Raw genomic sequence first — 22,419 nt, 5'->3', positions numbered from 1 at the left:
TTTTGCTCTTGGTTTTACAAGGACAGCTTTTTTGCTAATTTGTAGACGGGTGCATCGCGGTGCTTCATTGATTCTGCCCAAGGCAACATTCAGTGTCACTTGACACATGGCCGAGGGCGATCTGCTTCGCTAAACAGACTCTTCAGCATCTCTGTGTCGCAGCTGTTAGCGCTGGACTGACCTCACATTGACAGTAATTGTTCCTTTAAATGACCTCATACCGTGATCAGAATTTTATATTCAGAATAAAAGCTAACTGATACCACATTTAAATCAGATTCATGAGTGCACTTCAATAATATTAAGCCAAATTTTGTATAATAATAATATAATAAAGACAAATAGTATAATGTTTTCCTGCATGAAAATTCGGGTCACCCACCAGCAACTAACTATATTCATACTTATATTGTTGATGTTTAAACATAACCAGTATTGTGATGAACACTGTAACAAAATAGGTCTGAAATATTTTCAATCAGCCACTTGTACTTTGTAAGTGAGGTTGATCGAAATTTTTCTAGTTCTTTTCACTCATACACTGTCGGTATTTAATAAATAATTTTGCTTTGTAGATGACTAAAAAAAATGCGCGCTGCTCCTTTCACAAACTCGATTCAATTTTTCCACAAGCTAAGCAGCAGAAAAAAGTATTTTGGTATGAAAACGAAAAAGTAAAAAAAAAATTAATGCTGTAAAGTTGGGTTAGTGAATTGATTGAAAGAGCAGGAAAGAAGTCACCTCGGTATTATTTCCGTTGCTTCATCTCAAAAATTGCAGGTGTTTAAAAACAAAAAATAATTCAGAGAGCAGTTTAAAAACAAGTTAATGTATCCCAATACAATTAAGTGCGTCACACAGAAGTCTTCAGTTTGGTTTCACGCATTATAACTTTACTTGGCGTATGATCCTATTTTAAATACCGTTACGTATCAACAATCCGTGAAATGGTTTGCCCAGACGTCTGTAGGTCACATTAGCTTAAGAACAACAAACATGCACCATTGCGTTATTCACACACACACAAAGCAGTCCCAAAGAAATAATCATGCTGTTGTATATAACTTTTTTGCCGTGATAAAACCAAACTTGTAAAGATTTAATGTTAGTGCATCCATTTCTTCTGTTACTCGCGAACTTCAGCACGTAATCCATCTGCCAGATGTGTGCAAATGTAGGGAGGTGGTAGGTCTACAGGGGCTGAGAGACATTTGACACACGGATCAAGATTAAAAAAAAAAATCACAGTTTAAACTCTGATTTAGATTTTCCTTAATTTTGAAAATCACTGGAACCAAATATCTTTAAGATACCTTCAGTAATGTCATGAGTGAGTTTTCCGTAGCCCTTTCTTCTCCAATAGTGTTTCATCTCTAGTGAGGAAGGGGGTTTCACATCACCATATCCCCTCACCACAAATATCACCTCATGTGTTTGTATAGCTATTTGACTCTCCTGAATTAGATTATTAGGGGCTTCGTTGAAATGTTCAAGCCAATGCCGGGAAATTCTTTCAGCGAGGCCACGGCCGATGTCTCCCATATTCGAGCAACTACTTCGTCACTTATGATTACAACGTAGACAATGCTTTGAACCTACCGATTTTGTTATTTTTAGTGTTTTTGTGCCACGGGAAAAGTAGTGTCTATACTGTATACAAATCCTACTTCTTTTAAAAAATCCATTGGAGTTCTATGTTATATCAATGCCAAGTAGGTAGTTCAAACAGTGTTATGATTTTTGCACTCGCAATTCCGTTTAAAATTCCATCAAGAGCTGTCTCAAATTTGTTAATTTGTGTACGTCACAGCAGTTATAAAATTCTAGCCTAGCGAAAATCATAAATGATTCACTCATTCAAACGTTAGTTCGCATAGTAAGATTTCTTGATAGGTCCAGACATGATTGTTGTCTGAATAACCGAACTACGATTTCTGATCGTAAATCCTTTGATCAGTTTTTCTCCAAACACACCTCTAATCCCCTCAGCAGCTTTTCTGTAAATGTTAATAAAATACCAGTACGAAATTTTAAAAAAAAGCTTGCCTTGCCCCGGTTGGACATTGATCCACGGTATTTAAGCATCCCTGAAGTTTTGAAAAAATTTCCAGTTATTTATTTTTGACACTAATAAAATCAAGATTGTGAAGATGAATCAACGTATTGCCGACTGGTGTTGCCCATGACGTTCTATTTAGATACCGTTTAATAACATTGTTATGGAAGAGATAAATCCACAGATGGGAAGCTGATTTTATTTTAGACTCGAAACGCCTCGCTGTAGCTGTTGGAAAGCGTATCTGATTTGTAAAATTTTCGAGCATTGCTTTTTTTTATTTTGGGGGAACGCTTCATCAGACAGATTATTATAGTTCCTCTGGCATTATTTATTACGTTCTGCGACTCCAAAGAATAAATATTAACGCTAATGGGAGTGTTTGTGGATGTATCTTCCTTATAAGTGCAGAGGCGTTACTTCGGCCCATAATTACCAATTTACGCTTTAATGCTTTTAATAAAGATCTCCTGTTGTGAAAATAAAATCCTGTACTTTCTTCAGATCTATCGATCGTTGTGGTACGAAGGCGCAATGTATTTTACATAGGGATAGTAACATGTGAGCAGTTGTTTTGATGAGGCATTCCACCAGGATGTTTATTTGAACCTTAAAGTAGAGGTCTTGACGCAGAGTTCCAGAGTCTAGTATAATCCACTTCGTTTCGAGTGCGTGATTTCGTATTCGCGAATAATGACGTCACTTGGACGCTGTAGAATTTTTACGATCACTGTTTTCGTAAGTAAACCGCCACCGATATAGTTTCTCCGGAGCTGTATCTGGGTTGAAATGCAAAATTTTTAATTTTTATCTGTAGCAAAATGTATGCCGTTATCATTTGCGAGGATGGTCACAACAGACATTTTACGTGCTGCTTGGAAACTAGCCTTGCATGGCGTTGCTTTAGTTGGCCAATCCTGCTTTATTTTCCCATATCTCATTGTAATTACGAGTTGCATTTAGTTCTTCAGCATTAGTTGGAGGTTTTGTGTTTGCTAATTGTTTCAAATTAACAGATGGTCAACACTGACTCGAATCTATCACCTGGAACTGTTGCTCGTTTTTTCCCAAATTCTAAACGTGTTATTTAGACTTAAAAAGTAAAATATTGGCCTGCAGGGTTGGAGGAAACACTATGAAAGAAACTCTTTAACACTTTCAGTTCATAGTTAAAAGCTAGCATCTGCGTTACGGGATAGGTAACACAAATTGAACTACTGAGACAGAGTGAAACTATCACTAAACATACATCAGCTCTATACCACTCGTGTCTCACAATCCGTAAGTAGATATTAGAAATTCCCATTAAAGGTCTTGATAAAAAAAAGTTAATAATAGACACTCCTTCGTACTGTCGAACCTATGACTGCAACACAAACCTAAATTAGACAGCTACAAGAATATGACGATTGACGTTATCTGTTCTCTCTTTGTGAGACAGTGTAGCACAGGAATATGACATCTGAGGCGCCGCTATTTACTTAAGCAAACAGTAAGAGGAAAGAAACGGGCATTGCACCAGCTAAATACATTTCTGACAACTGATAAGAAATTCCGTGAACAGAAAGTTACTTCCGAAGAATGATGGAAAGAGACCGTAATGTCAGAGAAACAAGTAAAAACATGTTTTTCCAAGAAGTATTGCCACACGTACCAGAGGCGTACCGCGAGAGGAAGAACGTGTATAAGCATAAAATAAGAAATTAAGGGTACAAAGTGCTTTACTGGCTTTAAAGATAAGGAATTATTCAAAAAGAACTCGTGGCACCGTGCTGACCTTTGAAGTGTCGCCAAACAATTCTCGTGCACGCATTGTATTCCCAGTACTATTCTGGAATTTAGCGAGCAGTAAATATGGGCGGTTGCGGAGAACTCGTGATAAACTTACGGAAGTGCTTTCATTGGTGGCCCGATGCATACTGACCGTTAGTTGGTGTCACACTCAATTGTGGATCCATGCCAGTGAGCTGCATGGGAGGATCTTTGCCTGATGAAAGCTGGCCTTTGAGTAGGTCGGGTTTTGGCTGACGTTCACGTTACCACCTGCGCGCGCTCCAACTTTAGTTGGCATCAGGGAGCTACTGATCCTGCTCAGCAACATGGACATACTCGAACCCCCGTCTTATGGGTTTTATATGCAAGATATTATAGTCGAGGTTAAGTAATGTACCTGTAGTTCACAAAAAATAAGTGAACAGTAAAAGACGTCCAGTTAGTTTTGTTGTTTGACGGAGACACCATTTCTCTTCGCTTTAGTTTTGTGATGCTTTGTGTTGTGCTCAGAGCGCAATCCCTGCATGTTGAATGAGCGCATGCGTCTGTAACCAACCCCTCCTTTCTCACATACGCCCACTCTGTGCAGTCGATTACTCTTGCAGAGAATAAATGGTGTTCACGATGAGCACCTACAACCGTGGCATACATCTTTTAGTAGGGAAAAAAAAAAACAGTCCAAAGATTCAGCTTCTCTCTAATCCCATATCAATGTCTAAGCATCTCATTTTTGCGTATTCTAAAACACTCCTCTATTTCACCTATAGAAATTCTGTTCCTTTCTGCCCTAAAGTGTTGTTTATGAAACTTGGTTAAACAGTTACACTGTTTACTCTAATGAAGTATCTGCATCCAGTAACCCATATATAACCTGTTTCTTTGTTAGATAAAAAATGGAAATTAAACTTAGTAACTGAAAATTCAATTATGCATTCAGACATTTTTGGTATGATTAAAACATATGCTATGGAAATTAAGCTTAATAACTGACAATTCAAGTATGCATTCAGGTGTTGTTGCTGTAATTAAAACATATGCTATTGGTGCATGGGAAGAAAAGCCTCTACTGTTAAGATATTTGAAAAATAAATAATGTACAATATAAATCAGTTTCATTTCCATATTTACAAATTTTTATTAATGTCACAGAAAACATTTATTGTGTGTCAGGAGTCACTCTCTGCTGCTGGTAGCAACTGACACTACTTCTTAGATTCTTTCATTCTATTTGTAATTGTAAGGTAGTGATGGCACTGTGACGTTTTACTTATTCTCTTAAGAAATTGTCAGAGTAAGTTACATCTACTGCCTGCCTGCCATTATTTAATTGTTCCAGGCCATCAAGGACATATCATACAAGTATATGAATTTTTGATTTGTCATCTTAGTTGTGTGTTTCATTACTTCTGGATGTCTGGTTAATTAGTTAGTGCAGTTCCGAGATATTTATGTGCATACAAATGAGGCACCATTGTATGGTTGGACTAGCAACAGTAATGTCAGTGCAAAGTTTTTGATCCCAAGCATCTTTTATTGATTTGTAGTAGCATCCTGGATCTCCATAAATCAGACATATAATATTTAATTTTGTTTCCTTTCCTACCACATTAGTGTAATAAATTAGAAAATGAGTGTCCTTGGAAACTTCCTCTGCACTAATACTATTTCTAATCCTTGCATGCACGTTTCTTCGGTTTATTGGTTGTGATAACTTCTTTTAATTGTGCCTCTGTTTGTGCTGTCACATGAAGAAATCATTCAGTTTTTCTGAATGCAATTTATACAACAAATATTCATTATACATGAAGCAAGTAAATTCATGTGCTGAACGTAACATTTATGTGGAACAACATATACACAAGTCATAAATTCTAGAACTCTGTATAGTCTTGTGGATGACCTTTATATCTATTTGTCATTGAGAAGAACTTAACGTTTCATCTGTATTCAGTCATGCACAATATAAATACTGCCAATAACTAACTCATTAATTCAGTTAAGGTGCGATCACTCTTTTAAACATTGTCCACACATAGTGCTCTACTAGTTGCGCTGTCTGAGCATGCCTTTTGTAAGTCAAAGCTTTAACTTTAATCAGATTTCTTCCCATTTTTTCCCAACTTCTGCAAAGAGTGTTGCCAATTTTTTTCTGCCTGGTAGTGTCTCGCAGACCTATTGAAAGCTTATACTTGTGATTGATTTCTCCTCTCTGAGATCTAAACTCAATAGCTTATCTGCATCTCACCTCACCTCAATCCATCCTCTTTTTTTTTTTTTTAAGAACATTCGCCAATTATTAATGCTTCCTGTAAGGCAGATAAAGTTATCTGAGCATTTCCCAACAGTGATTCAATTAAACTCAGTGTTGTAAAGTTCTTGAATCTTTACCAACCACCTCATTGTTCAGACATTATGCTCTGAACATTTATGAATGAAAATGGTAATAATTCCTTCTCCTAGTTGTGGTAATCACCTGATATAGTGATTCAAAATGACATCCCTATGTTGCTGAGCAATCATAGTACCTTATCAGTGTGTGTTTGACTCTATCCATCCTTCAGGAGAAACAACACTCTAAAGTGGCGTAGCTGCACCTTGATACTGACCTCCAATAGTGGTGTTAGATAGGTGATCAGTTTCTTTCCCACAGGTACAAGAGAATGGCATTCCACAGACCTCTGTGTTGAGTGTCACTCTTTACCTCAGTGGCATTAATGGATTAGTGACCTCTGTTGGACTGTTCGTCACATGTGCATTGTATGTCAACAATTTTTGCATTCGGTACAGCTCCAGCTCAGTAGCCACCTCTGAACACCAGCACCAAGGTGTCATCTGGTGGGCCTCTGTTTGGGCTCTTTTCCAGCTTCCATTTCTCTCCTATAAAACACAGGTCATGCATTTCTGCGCACCATAGTCCATCTGTCCTGGAACTCTACTTAGGCATGCAGCACCTGGACATTGTAGGACAATCTCATTCCTTGGGCCTCCTTTTTGCTAAAAAGCTGTCTTGGCAGTCCCATATTTGTCACCTAAAGACAAGCTGCATGTGGAAGCTTAACATCCTCTGCCTCCTTACTCACATCTTGGAGTGTGAATTGTGCTATTCGTATCTATATTTACAAGGCCCTGGTTTTGTGCCAAATGGATTATGGTAGCCAGGTTTATGACTCAATGGCTGCTTCAACTTTGAAACATTTAGATCCAGTTCACAACTGTGGCATGCGTCTGGACACCAGTGACATTTGGCCTAGTCTCATAAACAGTCCTCTAGCTGAAGTGGAATCTTCCCCAATCAGATTCAACGCCTTTGGCTGCTGTTCTCCTACGCAGTCAACATTCGACAATGCCCAAATCGTCCCACACATCCCATTGTCTTGTCCTGATTCATGCCATCGGATGGGATTACCAGTTCGAATGCGTCTCGCTTCCCTCTGCCAAGATCTCCATCTCACCTCCCTGGACTGTGCTCCCTGTGTTTTCTTCCACACTCCTCCTCAGATACTATTCAGACCACGGATTTAGACCAATCTCTTCCAAGGTCGCCCCCATGAAGTTTCAGCATCTGTTACATCCAGTTCTTCAAGAAATCCAGAGTGCTACCATCTTTTCCACCCACAGCTCTAAGACAGTGGATCAAACTGAATATGCTTTTACATCTCCTGCCGATATGTGATGCCATTTGCTGATGGGAACATGTAGTGTTTTCACAGCAAAGCACTCCATTTTATTAAATGGGCATCCCTTGATAGTGCTTTATTATGTACTGTCTCAGTGAGCAATCTCCACACTATTGACTGATGCTATTCTTGTCACCCTTTGGTCTCCAGTATTCAAGACCTCGCAGATCTTCCTCATATTGCCTGCTCAATTGTCTTCACCAAAACGTGGTTATCCTGGTAAAAGAACTGGCTGACCATTTGGCTAGAGAAACACATACTCATTCCTCATTCGCTTCGTCGAACCCAGGTGCCAATTTGCAGGTGCACATGAGATTTCTCCTGTCCCATCTAATAAACTCCACACAATCTAGGAGACATCTGGGGCCTGGCACTCTTCCTTCTGCCTCTGCCAGAGGGAATCCCCCGTCCTTTGTTGTCTCCACATTGGTAATACCAGGTTAACTCAGTTTGATTTTGTGTAACAAGCAAACCTCACATTGTGGTTGTGGAACGATACAGACAGAAACTATGTCTTGGTGGAGTCTGCCCTCCTTGTGGCCTCCTTGCTAAGGATGGGTTTCAAACTGGTTGCCTCTTGTATTGATGACTGATGCAGTGACAGTTGAACTGGTTCTTAGTTTTAAACGTGGCAACGCCTCTCCCCCCCCCCCCCCCCCCTCCTTCCTTGTCAATTGGGCTTTAACCTACCTCTGGAGCAGGGGCAGTGTGGTTGGGGATCAGGTGTCTCCTGCTGTATGGTAGGCTTTGGGATATCCGACCCTACCTCCATCAGGCTCATTTCATCCTTATCTTACTCTGTTTAATCACTTTTAGATTCGGTTTGTCTCTCTTTCTGTCGCACCCAGTTTTCTATTCTAGTCCTTTAACTGCTCTGGACATGTTAACACACACACCTTTGTGCCTGTCCCTGTGTACTCCGAATGTGTTCACGCGCACCACCAGTCCTTCTGCCTGGTACTCTGAATGTGCTTATGCGTACACACCTTCAGAGTACCAGGCAGAAGGACTGGTGGTGCGCGTAAACATATTCAGACCACATAGGGACAGGTACAAAGGCGCATGCATTAACACGTCCAGTGCAGTTAAAGGGCTAGGTGTCGCACTTCGTTGGATAGTGGGAGCTCTTGATGGTAATGGATCAGGAATGGGACAGCGGCAGGTTGCTGACTTTCCAATCTCCTTCATCTTACTTTTATTATTGTAGTACAAAATATGTCCCTTACATTTTTAGTCTTGTCACTTTAACTGTTATGCACATCTCCTGAGTAGTCCAGAAAAAGTTCTCAATGGTTGTGTTTACTTCTGGAGGCACCACTCTTGGATGAAGTTACTGATGACCTCATTGTTTGGGGCCCTTAGCCACCCTCTTCCCCACCCCTTCAACCAACCAACAAATTAGTGTACAACAAATATAACAGTCAGCCACCAAGAAATGCTACAGTATGTGATCAAAAGTATCCAGACACCCCCAAAAACATAAGTTTTTCATGTTAGGTGCATCGTGCTCCCACCTAGTGCCAGGTACTCCATATCAGGGACCTCAGTAGTCATTATACATCGTGAGAGAGCAGAAGGGGGCGCTCCGCAGAACTCGCAGACTTCGAACGTGGTCCTGTGACAGGATGTCACTTGCGTCATATGTCTGTACACGAGATTTCCACACTCCTAAACATCCCTAGGTCCACTTTCCAATGTTATAGTTAAGTGGAAACATGATGGGACACATACAGCACAAAAGCGTACAGGCTGACCTTGTTGGTTGACTGACAGAGACCGCCGACCGGGACACATACAGCACAAAAGCGTACAGGCTGACCTTGTTGGTTGACTGACAGAGACCGCCGACCGTTGTCGAGGTTTGGAATGTTTAATAGGTTGACATCTATCCAGACTATCACACAGGAATTCCAAACTGCGTCAGGATCCACTGCAAGCACTATGACATTGAGGTGGCAGGTGAGAGAACTTGGACTTCGTGGTCGAGTGGCTGCTGATAATCCACCCATCATGCTGGTAAATTCCAAACACCACCTCGTTTGGTGTAAGGAGTGTAAACTTTGGACGACTGAAATGTCGTGTGGAGTGATGAATCAGTGCACACGATGTGGCATTCCGATGGCAGGGTGTGGGTATGGCGAACGCCCGGTGAATGCCATCTGCAAGCTTATATAGTGCCAACAGTAAAATTTGGAGGCAATGGTGTTATGGCGTAGTCGTGTTTTTCGTGGAGGGGGCTTGCACCCCATGTTGTTTTGCGTGGCACTATCACATCACAGACCTACATTGATGTTTTAAGCATCTTATTGCTTCCCACTGTTGAAGAGCGATTTGGGGATGGTGATTGCATTTGTCAACATGATTGAGCACCTGTTCATAGTGCACGGACTGTGGCGGAGTTGTTACACTACAATAACACACCTGTAATGGACTAGCCTGCGTAGAGTCCTGATCTGAATCCTATAGAACACCTTTGGGATGTTTTTGAACACTGACTTCGTGCCAGGCTTCACCGACTGACATAGATACTTCTCCTCAGTGTAGCACTCCACGAATAATGGGCTGCCATTCCCCAAGAAGCCTTCTAATACCTGATTGAACATATGCTTGTGAGAGTGGAAGCTGTCATAAAGGCTAAGGGTGGGCCAACACCGTATTGAATTCCAGCATTACCGATTGAGGACACCACAAACTTGTCCTTCATTTTCAGTGAGGTGTCCGGATACTTTTGATCACATAGTGTATGTTTGTGGATCTTTTTTTAATATTTTGGTTGAACTCTAAGCTTTCGTAAACATTGTCTTCCCTGATGTTGGATAAGACTTCTTGATTTCTTATATGCAGTCTTCTCATGAAGCTGAATTCATAGCAATAGAACCAAAATGTTTTCACATATGTAGGACTAAGTGGTGGTCCATGTGTCTTGGAACTCTTGGGTGAATGTATCCGTCCCCACTATCAGATGTAAAGTTCCTTAACTGAAAGAAGCATTTTTGTGGAAAACCTTATTCCACAAATTTCAAATGACCAGGAGAACCAATACTGAGCTAGCTTTTAATGTTCACCTTCCTCTGTACTGCTTCCAGTTCCATACTATTGCAGCTTTTTAATTTCTCTAACATAACGGAAGCGCTCTAACCCCATTGTTCAGAAAATCAAACCAGGGAGCAATATTTTAAGTACTACACAGAATACATTAATAAATTACTGTTTTGTGTTAAGATTCACATTTCTTTTTAAGGTTTTGGTTTGTTGCAACTATTTCTTCCACATGTCTAATTTTATGGGGTATTTAATATAAGGCTATGAAAGACAGTGTGCACTGCAAAGATAAAATATGCTGTAATTTGTCTGAAACATGTGGATTTTGGACTACTTTCGGAGACTTAAGACTTGCCAACAGAGTGTAGTCCTATTACTAAAAGTAGCTTAGATGTACACTAATGCAAAATTTAATTTCTTCAGTATCTCGATATTGGAGAGGATATGAGCGTACCAGATGACTTCTCGCAGAAGGAGATGAACACAGGGATGTGGTGGCGCCATCTTGTAGCTGGAGGAATGGCAGGAGCAGTTTCACGGACATGTACTGCCCCTCTTGATAGACTGAAAGTTTACCTCCAGGTGAGTTACATTGTTTCCACTTTTTTGTATTGTCTGCACTTTTTTGTTATTTAAGACTTCAGTCTCCATGCCATGACTCAACCCATTTCATGGTATACAGTTATCCTCTGCAATATGCGTCATAAATTTCATTCTAACTTTGTTTACACCAGGCTTATAACTGAGAAGACCTACTGCCCTTAATCGAAAAGGAAAACATGTAAAGGTCTCATTTTATATATGAGTTGACATGCAACCAACATTCATTGTCTCTGTTAGCAAGATGGCGACGAAGTGATTAGTTAAAAGGGATGGACTCAGTAAAGTGTTTATATTCATAGCTTACAATACTCCAGTCAGAGGAACATAATTATAGTGTGTTCAGCACCTGCCTAACAATGTGGGCATGACAAAAATTATTCTTCCCTGTATTGTTGCATAAAAGGTTTCAGGCAAATGTTTGCTCTAGAACTAGAGCATTTTCTTCTGTCCTGATAACCATTCTTCTTGATAAATAGACAAAGGAAGGGGAGGAGGGACAGCAAATGAAAAGAATTAATAATGATCCACCTAGTGTGTAAATTGCTCACCTTCATACTTTAGCATAATTACAAGAACTAAATTAGCCACATGCTCCATACAGTAGCTTGGTGTTCTTAAAGATGATGCTCGGTGAAATAGTCTGTTTTATTGAAAGTTACAGGATTCAGTTTTCTATGCATCCTCTTGGTACATGTCTGAAAGTAAATAACATAATAATAATAGTAATAATAATAATAGTAATAATAATAATAGTAATAATAATAATAGTAATAATAATAATAGTTATAATAATAATAATAGTTATAATAATAATAATAGTTATAATAATAATAATAGTTATAATAATAATAATAGTTATAATAATAATAATAGTTATAATAATAATAATAGTTATAATAATAATAATAGTTATAATAATAGTTTCAGTAATAATTCCCCTAGTTGAGGCAGCTGCACCAATACCTGAACTCAAAAATTGCATCGTATACCTGTGGTCTCATCACCCCAAAAACCAAAATTCAATTTGAATGCATGATGGAAAAGAGGACCACAGAATCACTACCCCTGACACCAGTCAATAGACTGGATTCACCTGATCATTGGATTCTGGGGGATCAGGGACAGCATGTGGAGAAGAATCGGAGCTTCTCAAAAGACTTCTCACACACTCAAAATGAAGTGTAAAAACTTTATTTGCACAATTAATGTGAGCACCCTCACTATAACAGGCAAATTAAAGCAACTCACGAACACAATAGGAAAATTTGACCTGAAAATCACTGCACTGCAAGAGACAAGATTCATGGATGAAGGACACTTTAACACAGATAATTACAGGAGCTACAAGGGCAAACCTGCCCTAAAAGTAGAGACAAACTACCACTTTTCAGAACTAGATTCGCCGTACACACTTCCATACTCAACTCAGTTAATGAATTCATGTCTCCCAATTAGTCTCTCCCTACTTTCAGTAAAATCAGCTAATAAAATCTACATTTTTATCAATGTGCATGCCCCACAAATCACCACAATAAAATGGACCCTGAAACAGTGGACAATTTCTAGGAAACACTAGAAGAAAGAACAAATAGAATACCAAGGCACCATGTGAAAATCTTATTAGGCAATTTTAACGCACAGTTAGCCAAGGGGAAAAAAATCAGTAATGTGTCTGGCCCCCATACCAAACACAAACATACCAACAAGTATGGTAAAAAAACTAATTGACTTCTGCAGAAACTTCGAACTTAAAATCATGAGTACTCAATTTCCAAAACCTGCACATAAATTAACCACGTGAGAATCACCCGGTCTTAGACAGGGTGAATACCAAATTGACCAGGTTGCGATTTCCAAAGAAAATATAAAAGAAATTCTAAATGTCAGACCCCAAAAGGTGTCTTTGAATCAGATCATCATCTTCAAATAAAAACAAAATTCCAACCCAACAGAATGCTAAAAAGGCCACCCAAAGGAACCAAACCAGATCCAGAATATCTGAACCTCAACAAAGAAACAATCATAGTGCAAATCAGTCAGGAAAAATCAATGGACTGGAAGAAACTAACAGAAAATTCAGGAAGCCATCAAGACGATGAAGAGATTGATGAGATAAAAGAAATTATTCAGATAGTGAAGGGAGACGAAAATTTAATAGTCATGGGTGACTGGAATTCAATAGTAGGGAAAGGAAGAGAAGGAAATGTAGCAGGTGAATATGGAATGGGGGTAAGGAATGAAAGAGGAAACCACCTGGTAGAATTTTGCACAGAGCATAACTTAATCATAGCTAACACTTGGTTCAAGAATTATCAGAGCGATGTAGGTTGCAGTAGGTACTGGGAGATGAAGAGGCTTGCACAGGATAGAGTAGCATGAAGAGCTGCATCAAACCAGTCTCCGGACTGAAGACCACAACAACAACAACAACAATCAAATTAGGACAACCCCTCGCACCAGGAAACATCGCTAGTGGAACGCAACCTGCGATCAAGCAGTCGACAACTGAATAACTGTGTGGAAAAAATTTAGCAGTCACAAAACTAAAGAAAGCTGGGAGAACATTCTTAAACATAAAACAAACATAAAAAATAATTAGAAAAGAAAAATGTGAATATGACAACAACAGACTCTGCAAAATCCAACAAGATTTCATCAAAAATAATAAAGGAAATTTCTGTAAGACTTTCAGAGAAAACTTACAGGGATACCAAGTGCCTAGCTTGTGCTTCAAAAATACCGATGGCTCTTTGGAAACTAACACGAAAGGTAACTGCAAAATCATGGCCCACTATTTCAGTTCCCTCCTCGACTGCATATCACCCAAAGAAAAACCTGTCTTCTCTTTTCCAGTATTCACACACCCAGACTTCCATGCCCCTGATCTCGGAGAAATTACAGAGATAGTCAAACAGTTGAAAAATAACAAAGCACCAGGAAAAGAATAGATCATTGCTGTATTCTGGAAACTAAACGATTCTGTACTTATACAGAAACTACATCATGTAATATCATACACATGGATGATGGAGCAAGTACCAGAGAACTGGAAATGTGCTCTCATTCACCCTGTACACAAAAAGGGCGACAAGACAGACATCAACAATTACAAAGGAACTTCCTTGCTCCCAGTCAGTTACAAAATCCTTTCAAAAACACTTTTAAACAAGGTAGAATCCTAAGCAGATCCAGTAATTGGTGAATACCACGCTGGATTCAGAAAAGGATGATCATGTGCAGAGCAGATCTGGTGCTTAAAAGATGATATTCCAAATGAGGAAATGCATAAATACAGTAGTTGCATTCATCAACTTCAGGAAAGCATAAGATTCAGTGGACCATGAAACCCTGTTTAAAATCGTGGAAGAATTTGGGATCGACTGAAAGACCCGAAAAATCACAGAACAGACACTTACAGGAAGAACATCCAAAGTGAAATTCCCGGGCAAAATATCAGAACCGTTCAAAATCAAACCTAGAGTCCGACAGGGAGAGAGACTATCCTCAATGCTTTTCAATATTATTCTAGACGAGATCATCATGGAATAGGAATCTCATGTAAATGGCATCCAAATTGGTATCAGAAAAGAGAACTGAATTGAAGTCAAGTGCCTTGCTTTTGCTGATGATATTGCGTTTATCACCAGTAACAGAACAGAAGTGATTCGCGCAGTGGAAAAGCTACATGAAATTTCACAAAAAACCAGACTACAGATATCTTATGAAACAGCCAAGTATATGGGAAGACAGCCAGAAAATAAATTCCCTTCAATCACAAAAGATGGTAAAATTGCGCAACTCTGCCATTTTAAATACTCCAGAGAAGCATACAGTCTTAAGGATAAAACCTGATCGCCAATGAACAAATAATCACCAAGCTCTAGAAGGCCCCAAGCCAACATGGACGCATTATAACAAGAAGTGAATTTCTACAAAATCAGTATTAAACCAATATAGAACAATGATTCTTCCAGAAGCAATCTACGCAGCTGAAACAATGGTCATTCAAAAATTAGGGAAATAGTAAAGCAGGAAAGAAGAATTATTGGGAAGATTTACGGGGTAATTAACAAAAACGGCATTTGGATGAAGAGACCACAAAATGAGCTATATAAAGACCAACACAGTAACAGATGAAATCTGAAAACGCCAAGCCAAATTTTATGCAGATATCTACACGATGGAAGACTCCAGAAGAGCAAGGAAACTTTTCAGTATTATAAAAAGGTGTAAATGCAGTACCGAATGGCTGAAAGAAGTCCAGAGGGATCTGCAGCAGATCAACATGAAAATCTCTTAGACTGCACTTGGAGCTGGAATAGAATCACGTGTGAAGTTTGAGGAAAGAATATCGCACCAGCCTGGTAAAAAATGACGACGACGACAATCACTGTGAAAATCAGAATCTTGAAAGCACCTCAAAATAAGCTATCTTGAATCTTTTGTGTTTTACTTGCAATTCAGATATGCTTGACAAACTTCATTCACAATGTTATTTGTGTCACTTTGTACACTGCCAGGTATTATAGTATATATACACAACTGTTGGAATTACATTTTAGTTTAAGATTGTTTTTCGACCGTGAGTAGCATCCTTATATTCTGACATGTTCCTTCAGAATTTTTACAAAAAAAAATGCAGAAATCTTTTTAGCAAGTGAGGGAACTAATTAAGATACTTGTGGAATCAAATTGATCCTGTGTTATGCGTCTATGTATTTGGTAGATACACACAGATATACAGTATCTCTAATTTCTTTTGTGTCTTTTCTTAGAGCATAAGAATACATTTGTAGTTAACTGTTGTTCCACTGTTGCTGAATTTTCAGTTTTGACAATTGTTAGATTGTAAGGATGCACACCATGGCTGAAAAACAGTCAGCATTCACTCGTATACCACGACAAATAGTTTAGGTTGGTGGTTTGCGCAAAATTAGAAAGAACCATTTTTGTCTTTGCCATCATCCCCCCCCCTCCCGGTCCCCCGGATCCACTTTCCCCTTCTTTTCTTCACAGCTCGTGATTTTTCAAAAGTGGGAATGCCTTATTGTTTCTGTACTGGAGAGCTACATCCCAACATTAAGTGCAAGCATTTATGTTCTGTTGCAGGTCCACGGATCAAAACAAACAAGCATGAGGTCATGCTTAAACCATCTCTTTAAGGAAGGAGGTTTTTGGAGCTTTTGGAGAGGCAATGGGATAAATGTTGTTAAGATTGCTCCAGAATCTGCTATTAAGTTCATGGCTTATGAACAGTGTAAAAGATTAATCCGAGGAAATAATACTCGTGAACTTTCGATCTATGAAAGATTTGTAGCTGGATCTCTTGCAGGTGGCATAAGCCAGACTGCAATATACCCACTAGAGGTAAAGTGTTAATGATATTATTTCTATATTTTTTGCTTTTGAATTATGGAGTCGTGTAATGCATTTGTTATTTTAACTTTTGTCAATTTTTGCAGGTGCTGAAAACAAGATTAGCTTTACGTAAAACTGGCCAATATAAAGGAATAGCAGACGCGGCCAAAAAGATCTACAAGAAAGAAGGACTAAGGAGCTTCTACAGAGGCTATGTTCCTAACTTACTAGGAATTATTCCATATGCAGGAATCGACCTTGCTGTGTATGAGGTAGGTAATCATGACATGTTTATCTTATACTAGTTACCTGTTAATCTTGTATTTAAAAGGGATCATTGATGGTAGTGGTTGTGGTGGTGGTGGTTGTTGCTGTTATTATGTTATCATTGTTAGTAGCAACAGTAGTGCACATCTAATACATACAGTTCTGAACTCCTGCTTGTGTTTTTACCCACTGTGGCAGCGGCAAGCTAAATGGTTGCAAGTTAATTGAATGGTTGGATGTGGCACCTGGTAAATGCATTGTTTGTTAGTTTGTGTACAACACATTGGTGTTTCCCCCTCCCCTCGGCGTAATGGTACTTGAGGTAACCAGGTTTGAAAAAACTAATAAAAAGCAATGATGAAGATGATTATTGGCAGAAGCATCAGCCACATAAAGGAGGGACTGACATTAATACCAATTGAAGCAAAATTGCAGCTGTATTAGTCATGAAACCAAATTTCTGTCCACTTACTAACATGAACTTTTCATTTACATTTAAAATGAAAGCTTCAGCCAGGTACCCTCGCCATTGCTTCATTCCTTTTAAGAATACGACAACATAAAGATGAATTACACTGCTTTTTTTCTTTTATGACAATGTGACATTATTTAAAAAAATTTTGTTTAAAGTGACATAGTGCACTATTGTATTTTTTTATTTTTTATTTCAGTTCAGTTGCTTTATTACGGTGATCACCTCGTCATATTTACTTCAGTTTCATATCAACTTCTGCTTTCTTCTGACCTTCTTTCTTCATATGTGTATTTTTTGTCGCAGAAATAATTACTACTGTATCCCTGTGCTTTGTAATCAGTGTCATATAAAATTTTTCACAAAAATCTGCCATTACTTGGAACTGCCTGAGCCCAAGGACATTACTACTGATGGAAGTGATCAAGTCATAATTCTGACGGCACACTTTCAAATACGTCAAACAGCCTTACCTGATGATCTTGTAAACATAAGTAATTTAACTAGTAGTTGATAGTATTTTTGTGAAATTATGCAGGAATGTTAGTTAGTATGTATCATAAGGCATGTGGAAAATGTTTTGTCTGCATATTATTTAAAAAAAATGTTAAAAGTTGGGTTCTAGGCTTATTTTTTGTTTACATTTTTGATGTAGTAAAAATTTGAATTAATAGATTCTTGAAAATAGCATCCATATATCCTGTGGAAGCCTATTTACGAATTTCCAATAACTGTTTTGTATTCCAGTTGACTGCAGCTGTTGAAAGGCATTATATTAGGAAGAACACTGCTTGCAGCTGGTAAAATTGTTGTTTATTAAAATACAACTGATTTTGCGGCTTTAAGCCGCATCATCAGATAAAATCTATGCCGTAAAAAGCAAAGTACAGTGTCATCACATTTTGCGGATATTAAAATTAGCAAAGGAATGTGAAAAATATACTCACAATGTTAAAAGATTTAGGTATACCCATCCCTCGTAGTCAATTTACTATTCAGAGAATATTGTCAGTACTATGGTGAGCAACAGGTGAAGATGATGATATCCATTCTATAAGATTTGAATGCCTTTAAAAAGAAAATTATGGTGAGTGTAAGCTAGAAGTGTTTGGAAAGGGGCCAGACTGCTGATAAAGGATTGTCACTGCGAACATGATTAGTCATGGCACACACAAATTACAATGTGGAAAGAATTGGGTGGCAGTGTCTTACCTGTATGACACCAAGGCAGCTCAGTGCAGGCAGCCAGTTAGTCTCTCTTCATCATTTTTGCCTTGTTCTGCATTGAGCTGCCTTGCTGTCATACTGGCCACCTGATTTTTTCCACTTTGTAATTTGCATATGCCACAACTAATCATGTTAGCAGTGACAATTCTTTATCGTCAATGCGGCCTCTTTTTTTTTTTAAAAAAAAAGTGTATGTCCGCCCACTATAAAATATTGTCTTTCTTTTTTCTAGATGCAGGAAAATTTTAAAGAATGGGGCGATTATTCTTTACCTTTCGCTCACCATAGTATTGACGATATTCTCTGAATAGTAAATTTTGACTAGGGGGCGATGGGTATGTATATGGTCTTTTAACTTTGTGGGTATATTTTAGACATTCCTTTACTAATTTTAATACCTGCAAAATGTGGTGACACTGTACTTTGCTTTTTATCACAGAGGTTCACCTGATGAAGTGGCTTAAAATCGTGAAAATGGTCATGTTTTAATAAACAACAATTTTACAAGTGGTAAATGCAGTTCTTCTTTACATTGTGCCTTTCAATAACTAGCGTTAAGAATAAAGGAATATACTAAACATCAATCCCACAGGGACCATTTAGGCAAGATTTGTTCCATTCCAGGATAACTGAGGGGGCTGATTTTTATTGCTGCTTAATTCAAATGTATATAGAGGTAGTGTACTTTCATTTTAGTTAAACAAATTTGCACAAATCTTAGCATGTTTGCATATAGATTTAATTTCTGCAAATGGGGTTTCAATTTATCCTGGGAATATGTTTACTTGTTCTTGCTACAGCTGCTAAAGAAGTTGAGTGAGAAGTGGTTGACATTGTATAAGATTGTAAACAGTTCAAATGAGAAACTAGTTGTATATTTCTTTTCACTTGGGTGACTATAGTTGTGTTGGAATTAGGGAAATAAAGGGGGATTTTCAGTGATTATTTAACATACTCACTAGAGATGGAAAGATAGTGGAACAGCAAGGTAAGGTGCCTACCCTTCAGGCTGAATTAGATGTACATTTACACCTGCAACCATATATACTTTACAAACAACTGTGAAATGCGTGGCAGAGGGATTGTGTCCTAAGAACTCAAGAGTATAGGATTAGAATGCACACATGTTTTGTAACCACTCTACTCCACAACCATTCTAGTTCAGATTTTTATGATTTTCCTACCCTAAATAAATTGAAATGGTTGCTACCACACTTCCAGCACCAAAATCCATGCCATCATCTGTGTGTCTCAAAGAATCGCAAAATATAGCCAGTTGTAAATTTCGGCGCACAATGAACTTATGCACACTCTCACTCAAAAGCCATCTTGGAACGGGATTCTTGTGCCGAAAGTGATCTGGAGATAACTTAGATGCAATTTAAGCAGAGGACATTGTTTCTTCCTCACTGATATTCACGGGTTTTGTTCCACTGCAATAGCCTTGTCATTTACCTATGATATTTGCATGAAAAGGACTTGTTAAGGCTGAGATGTGTATAGTATCAGTATCACATAATTTTTCATATGTACATCTCATTGTAAACATAGATGGGAGCATAGTGTCTCACAAGCCTAGAAAGTCCACTCATGATGGAAATGAGTCTTCACACTTCAATTCCACCAGTACCTCATGATCTTTCATAGAACCCAGAGAAATTCTGATCTTATGTAAAGTCTGTCAGTGGTACCAAAGTTGGTGTCCAGTCCATAGTGAATGAGACAGGAGCTAAAATTAAGAGTAGCAAAGCCAAAGCTGGACTGCTTAACTGTTTTAAATGTTCCTTTACAAAGGAAAACCCAGCAAATTGCCTTAGTTTAATCCTTGTACCAGTCAAAAGATGAATGAAGCAAGTATTAGGGTCAGTGGTGGTGAGAAACAGCTGGAATTGTTAAAACTAAATAAAGCTCCAGGCCTCAATAGAATCCCTGTCAGACTCCATACTGAATTTACAACTGTGTTAGCCCTTCTTCTAACTCTAACCCATTGTAAAACCCTTGAACAAAAAATTGTTTTCGTGGAAGAGGGCACAGATCTCACTCGTCTACAAGAAGGGTGGTATAAGTAATCCACAAAACAACTGACCAGTATTTCTGACATTGAAACTTCCTGGCAGATTAAAACTGTGTGCCGGACTGAGACTCGAACTGGACCTTTGCCTCATACAAGCAGATGCCCTACCGACTGAGCTACCCAGGCATTACTTACAACTCGTCTTCACAGCTTCAGCTCTGCCAGTACCTAGTCTCCTACCTTCCAAACTTGGCAGAAGGTCTCAAAATTCTGGTTGAGGGGTGTAATGGCGGAATAGTAGCTTCGCATTCAGGAGGTTGTGGGTTCGAATCATGCCAGGTGCAGTAAATTTTTTGAGTGTTTCTGTGGGATTCCTGACATTGATTTGTTGTATAATCTTAGAAAGTATTCTGAGCTCAAAGATAATGAGGTGTCTTGAACTGTGTCGACCAGCAAGGATTTCGAAAACATCAGTCGTATGAAACCCAATCACACTTTTCCCACCTTACATACTGAAAACTTTGGATCTAGGTAATCATGTAGATGCAGTATTTCTTGATTTCCAAAAAGCATATGACTCAGTACCACACCTATGCTTGTTGTCAAAAGTACAGTCATATGGGGTATTAACCCTTTATCTGCTCTGGACGTGTTCACACACCTTAGTACCTGTCCTTGTTGTTCTGAATGTGTTTCCACATGCCACCAGTCCTTCTACCTGGTACTCTGAACACGACTATGCGTATGCACGCTCAGATTACCAGGTAGGACACATAGCGCGTGTAAACATGTTCAGAGCACACAGGGACAGGTAAAAAGGCACACGTGTTAACATGTCCAGAGCAATTAAAGGGTCAAGGTAAATTTGTGACTGAATTGAGGGCTTCTTGGCAGGGAGGACACAGCATATTATCTTGGATGGATAGTCATAGTCAGGTGAAGAAGTAACTTCAGGTGTGTCCCAGGGAAGTGTGTTGGAACCCTTGCTGTTCACGTTGTATGTTAATGACTTTGCAGACAATATTAATAGTAATCTCATGGTATTTGTGGATGATTCAGTTATCTGTAATGAAGTACTAACTGAAAAAAGCTGCATACATATTTGGTCACATCTTCATAAGATTTCAAGTAATGTAGGGATTTGCAACTTGCTCTAAATGTTCAGAAGTGTAAAATTTTGCGCTTCACAGAACAAAAAAGAAAAAGAAAAATGTAGTGTCCTATGAGTATAATATCAATGAGTCACAGTTGTAATCGGCCAACTTATACAAATACCTGGTGGTAACACTTCGTATGGATTTGAAATGGAGTTATAACATAGGTTCAGTCATGGGTAAAGCAGGTGCTAGTCTTTGGTTTATTGGTAGAACTACTTGGGAAGTGCAATCTGTCTGCATAGAAAATTGCTTAGGTTACTTGTGCGATCAGTTCTAGAATATTGCTCAAGTGTGTGGGACACATACCAAATAGGACTAACAAGAGATATTGATGTATGCAGAGAAGGGCAGCATGAATGGTCACAGGTTTAACACATGTGAGAGTTTCACTGAGAAACGGAAGGAACTCAACTAGAAGACTCTTGAAGATGGATTAAACTACCCTGAGAAAGTCTGTTAACAAAGTTTCAAGAACCGGCTTTAAATGATTCCCTAGGAATATACTACAATCACTTATATGTTGCTCTCGTAGGGAATGTGAGGATAAGATTAGAATAATTACAGCATGCATGGAGCCATTCAGTCAGTCATTCTTCCCAATACTCCGTACGAGGTCTGTTCAAAAAGTACCAGGAAATGCATAATTTTGGACACAATGGTGTGTTGGAGTGAAAATGGTTGGCATCCCTGCACTCGCCTGTGTTTAATGTGCAACTGCCGGAAGTTTCATTGTTGTATGTCCATTAGTTGTTGTTCAGTCTTGTATTAAGTAG

General features: G+C 38.7%; 1 protein-coding gene across 1 annotated transcript in view; it reads left to right on the top strand.

Annotated features, from left to right (window-relative positions):
- The window catches only part of LOC126267409 (calcium-binding mitochondrial carrier protein SCaMC-2), a 211,145-nt gene that overhangs the window by 165,090 nt on the left and 23,636 nt on the right, over nt 1–22,419 (top strand). Inside the window, exons 5-7 of the mRNA XM_049972638.1 lie at nt 10,972–11,130; nt 16,261–16,518; nt 16,614–16,781. Of these exons, the coding sequence (XP_049828595.1) occupies nt 10,972–11,130; nt 16,261–16,518; nt 16,614–16,781 (585 nt within the window). The remainder of the gene's footprint in view (nt 1–10,971; nt 11,131–16,260; nt 16,519–16,613; nt 16,782–22,419) is intronic.

Source organism: Schistocerca gregaria, chromosome 4 (genome assembly GCF_023897955.1).
Source record: "Schistocerca gregaria isolate iqSchGreg1 chromosome 4, iqSchGreg1.2, whole genome shotgun sequence".
NCBI classification, from domain to species: Eukaryota; Metazoa; Arthropoda; class Insecta; order Orthoptera; family Acrididae; genus Schistocerca; species Schistocerca gregaria.
The sequence above is the reverse complement of the archived record's forward strand: the minus strand, read 5'-3'. Positions and strand labels throughout refer to the sequence as shown.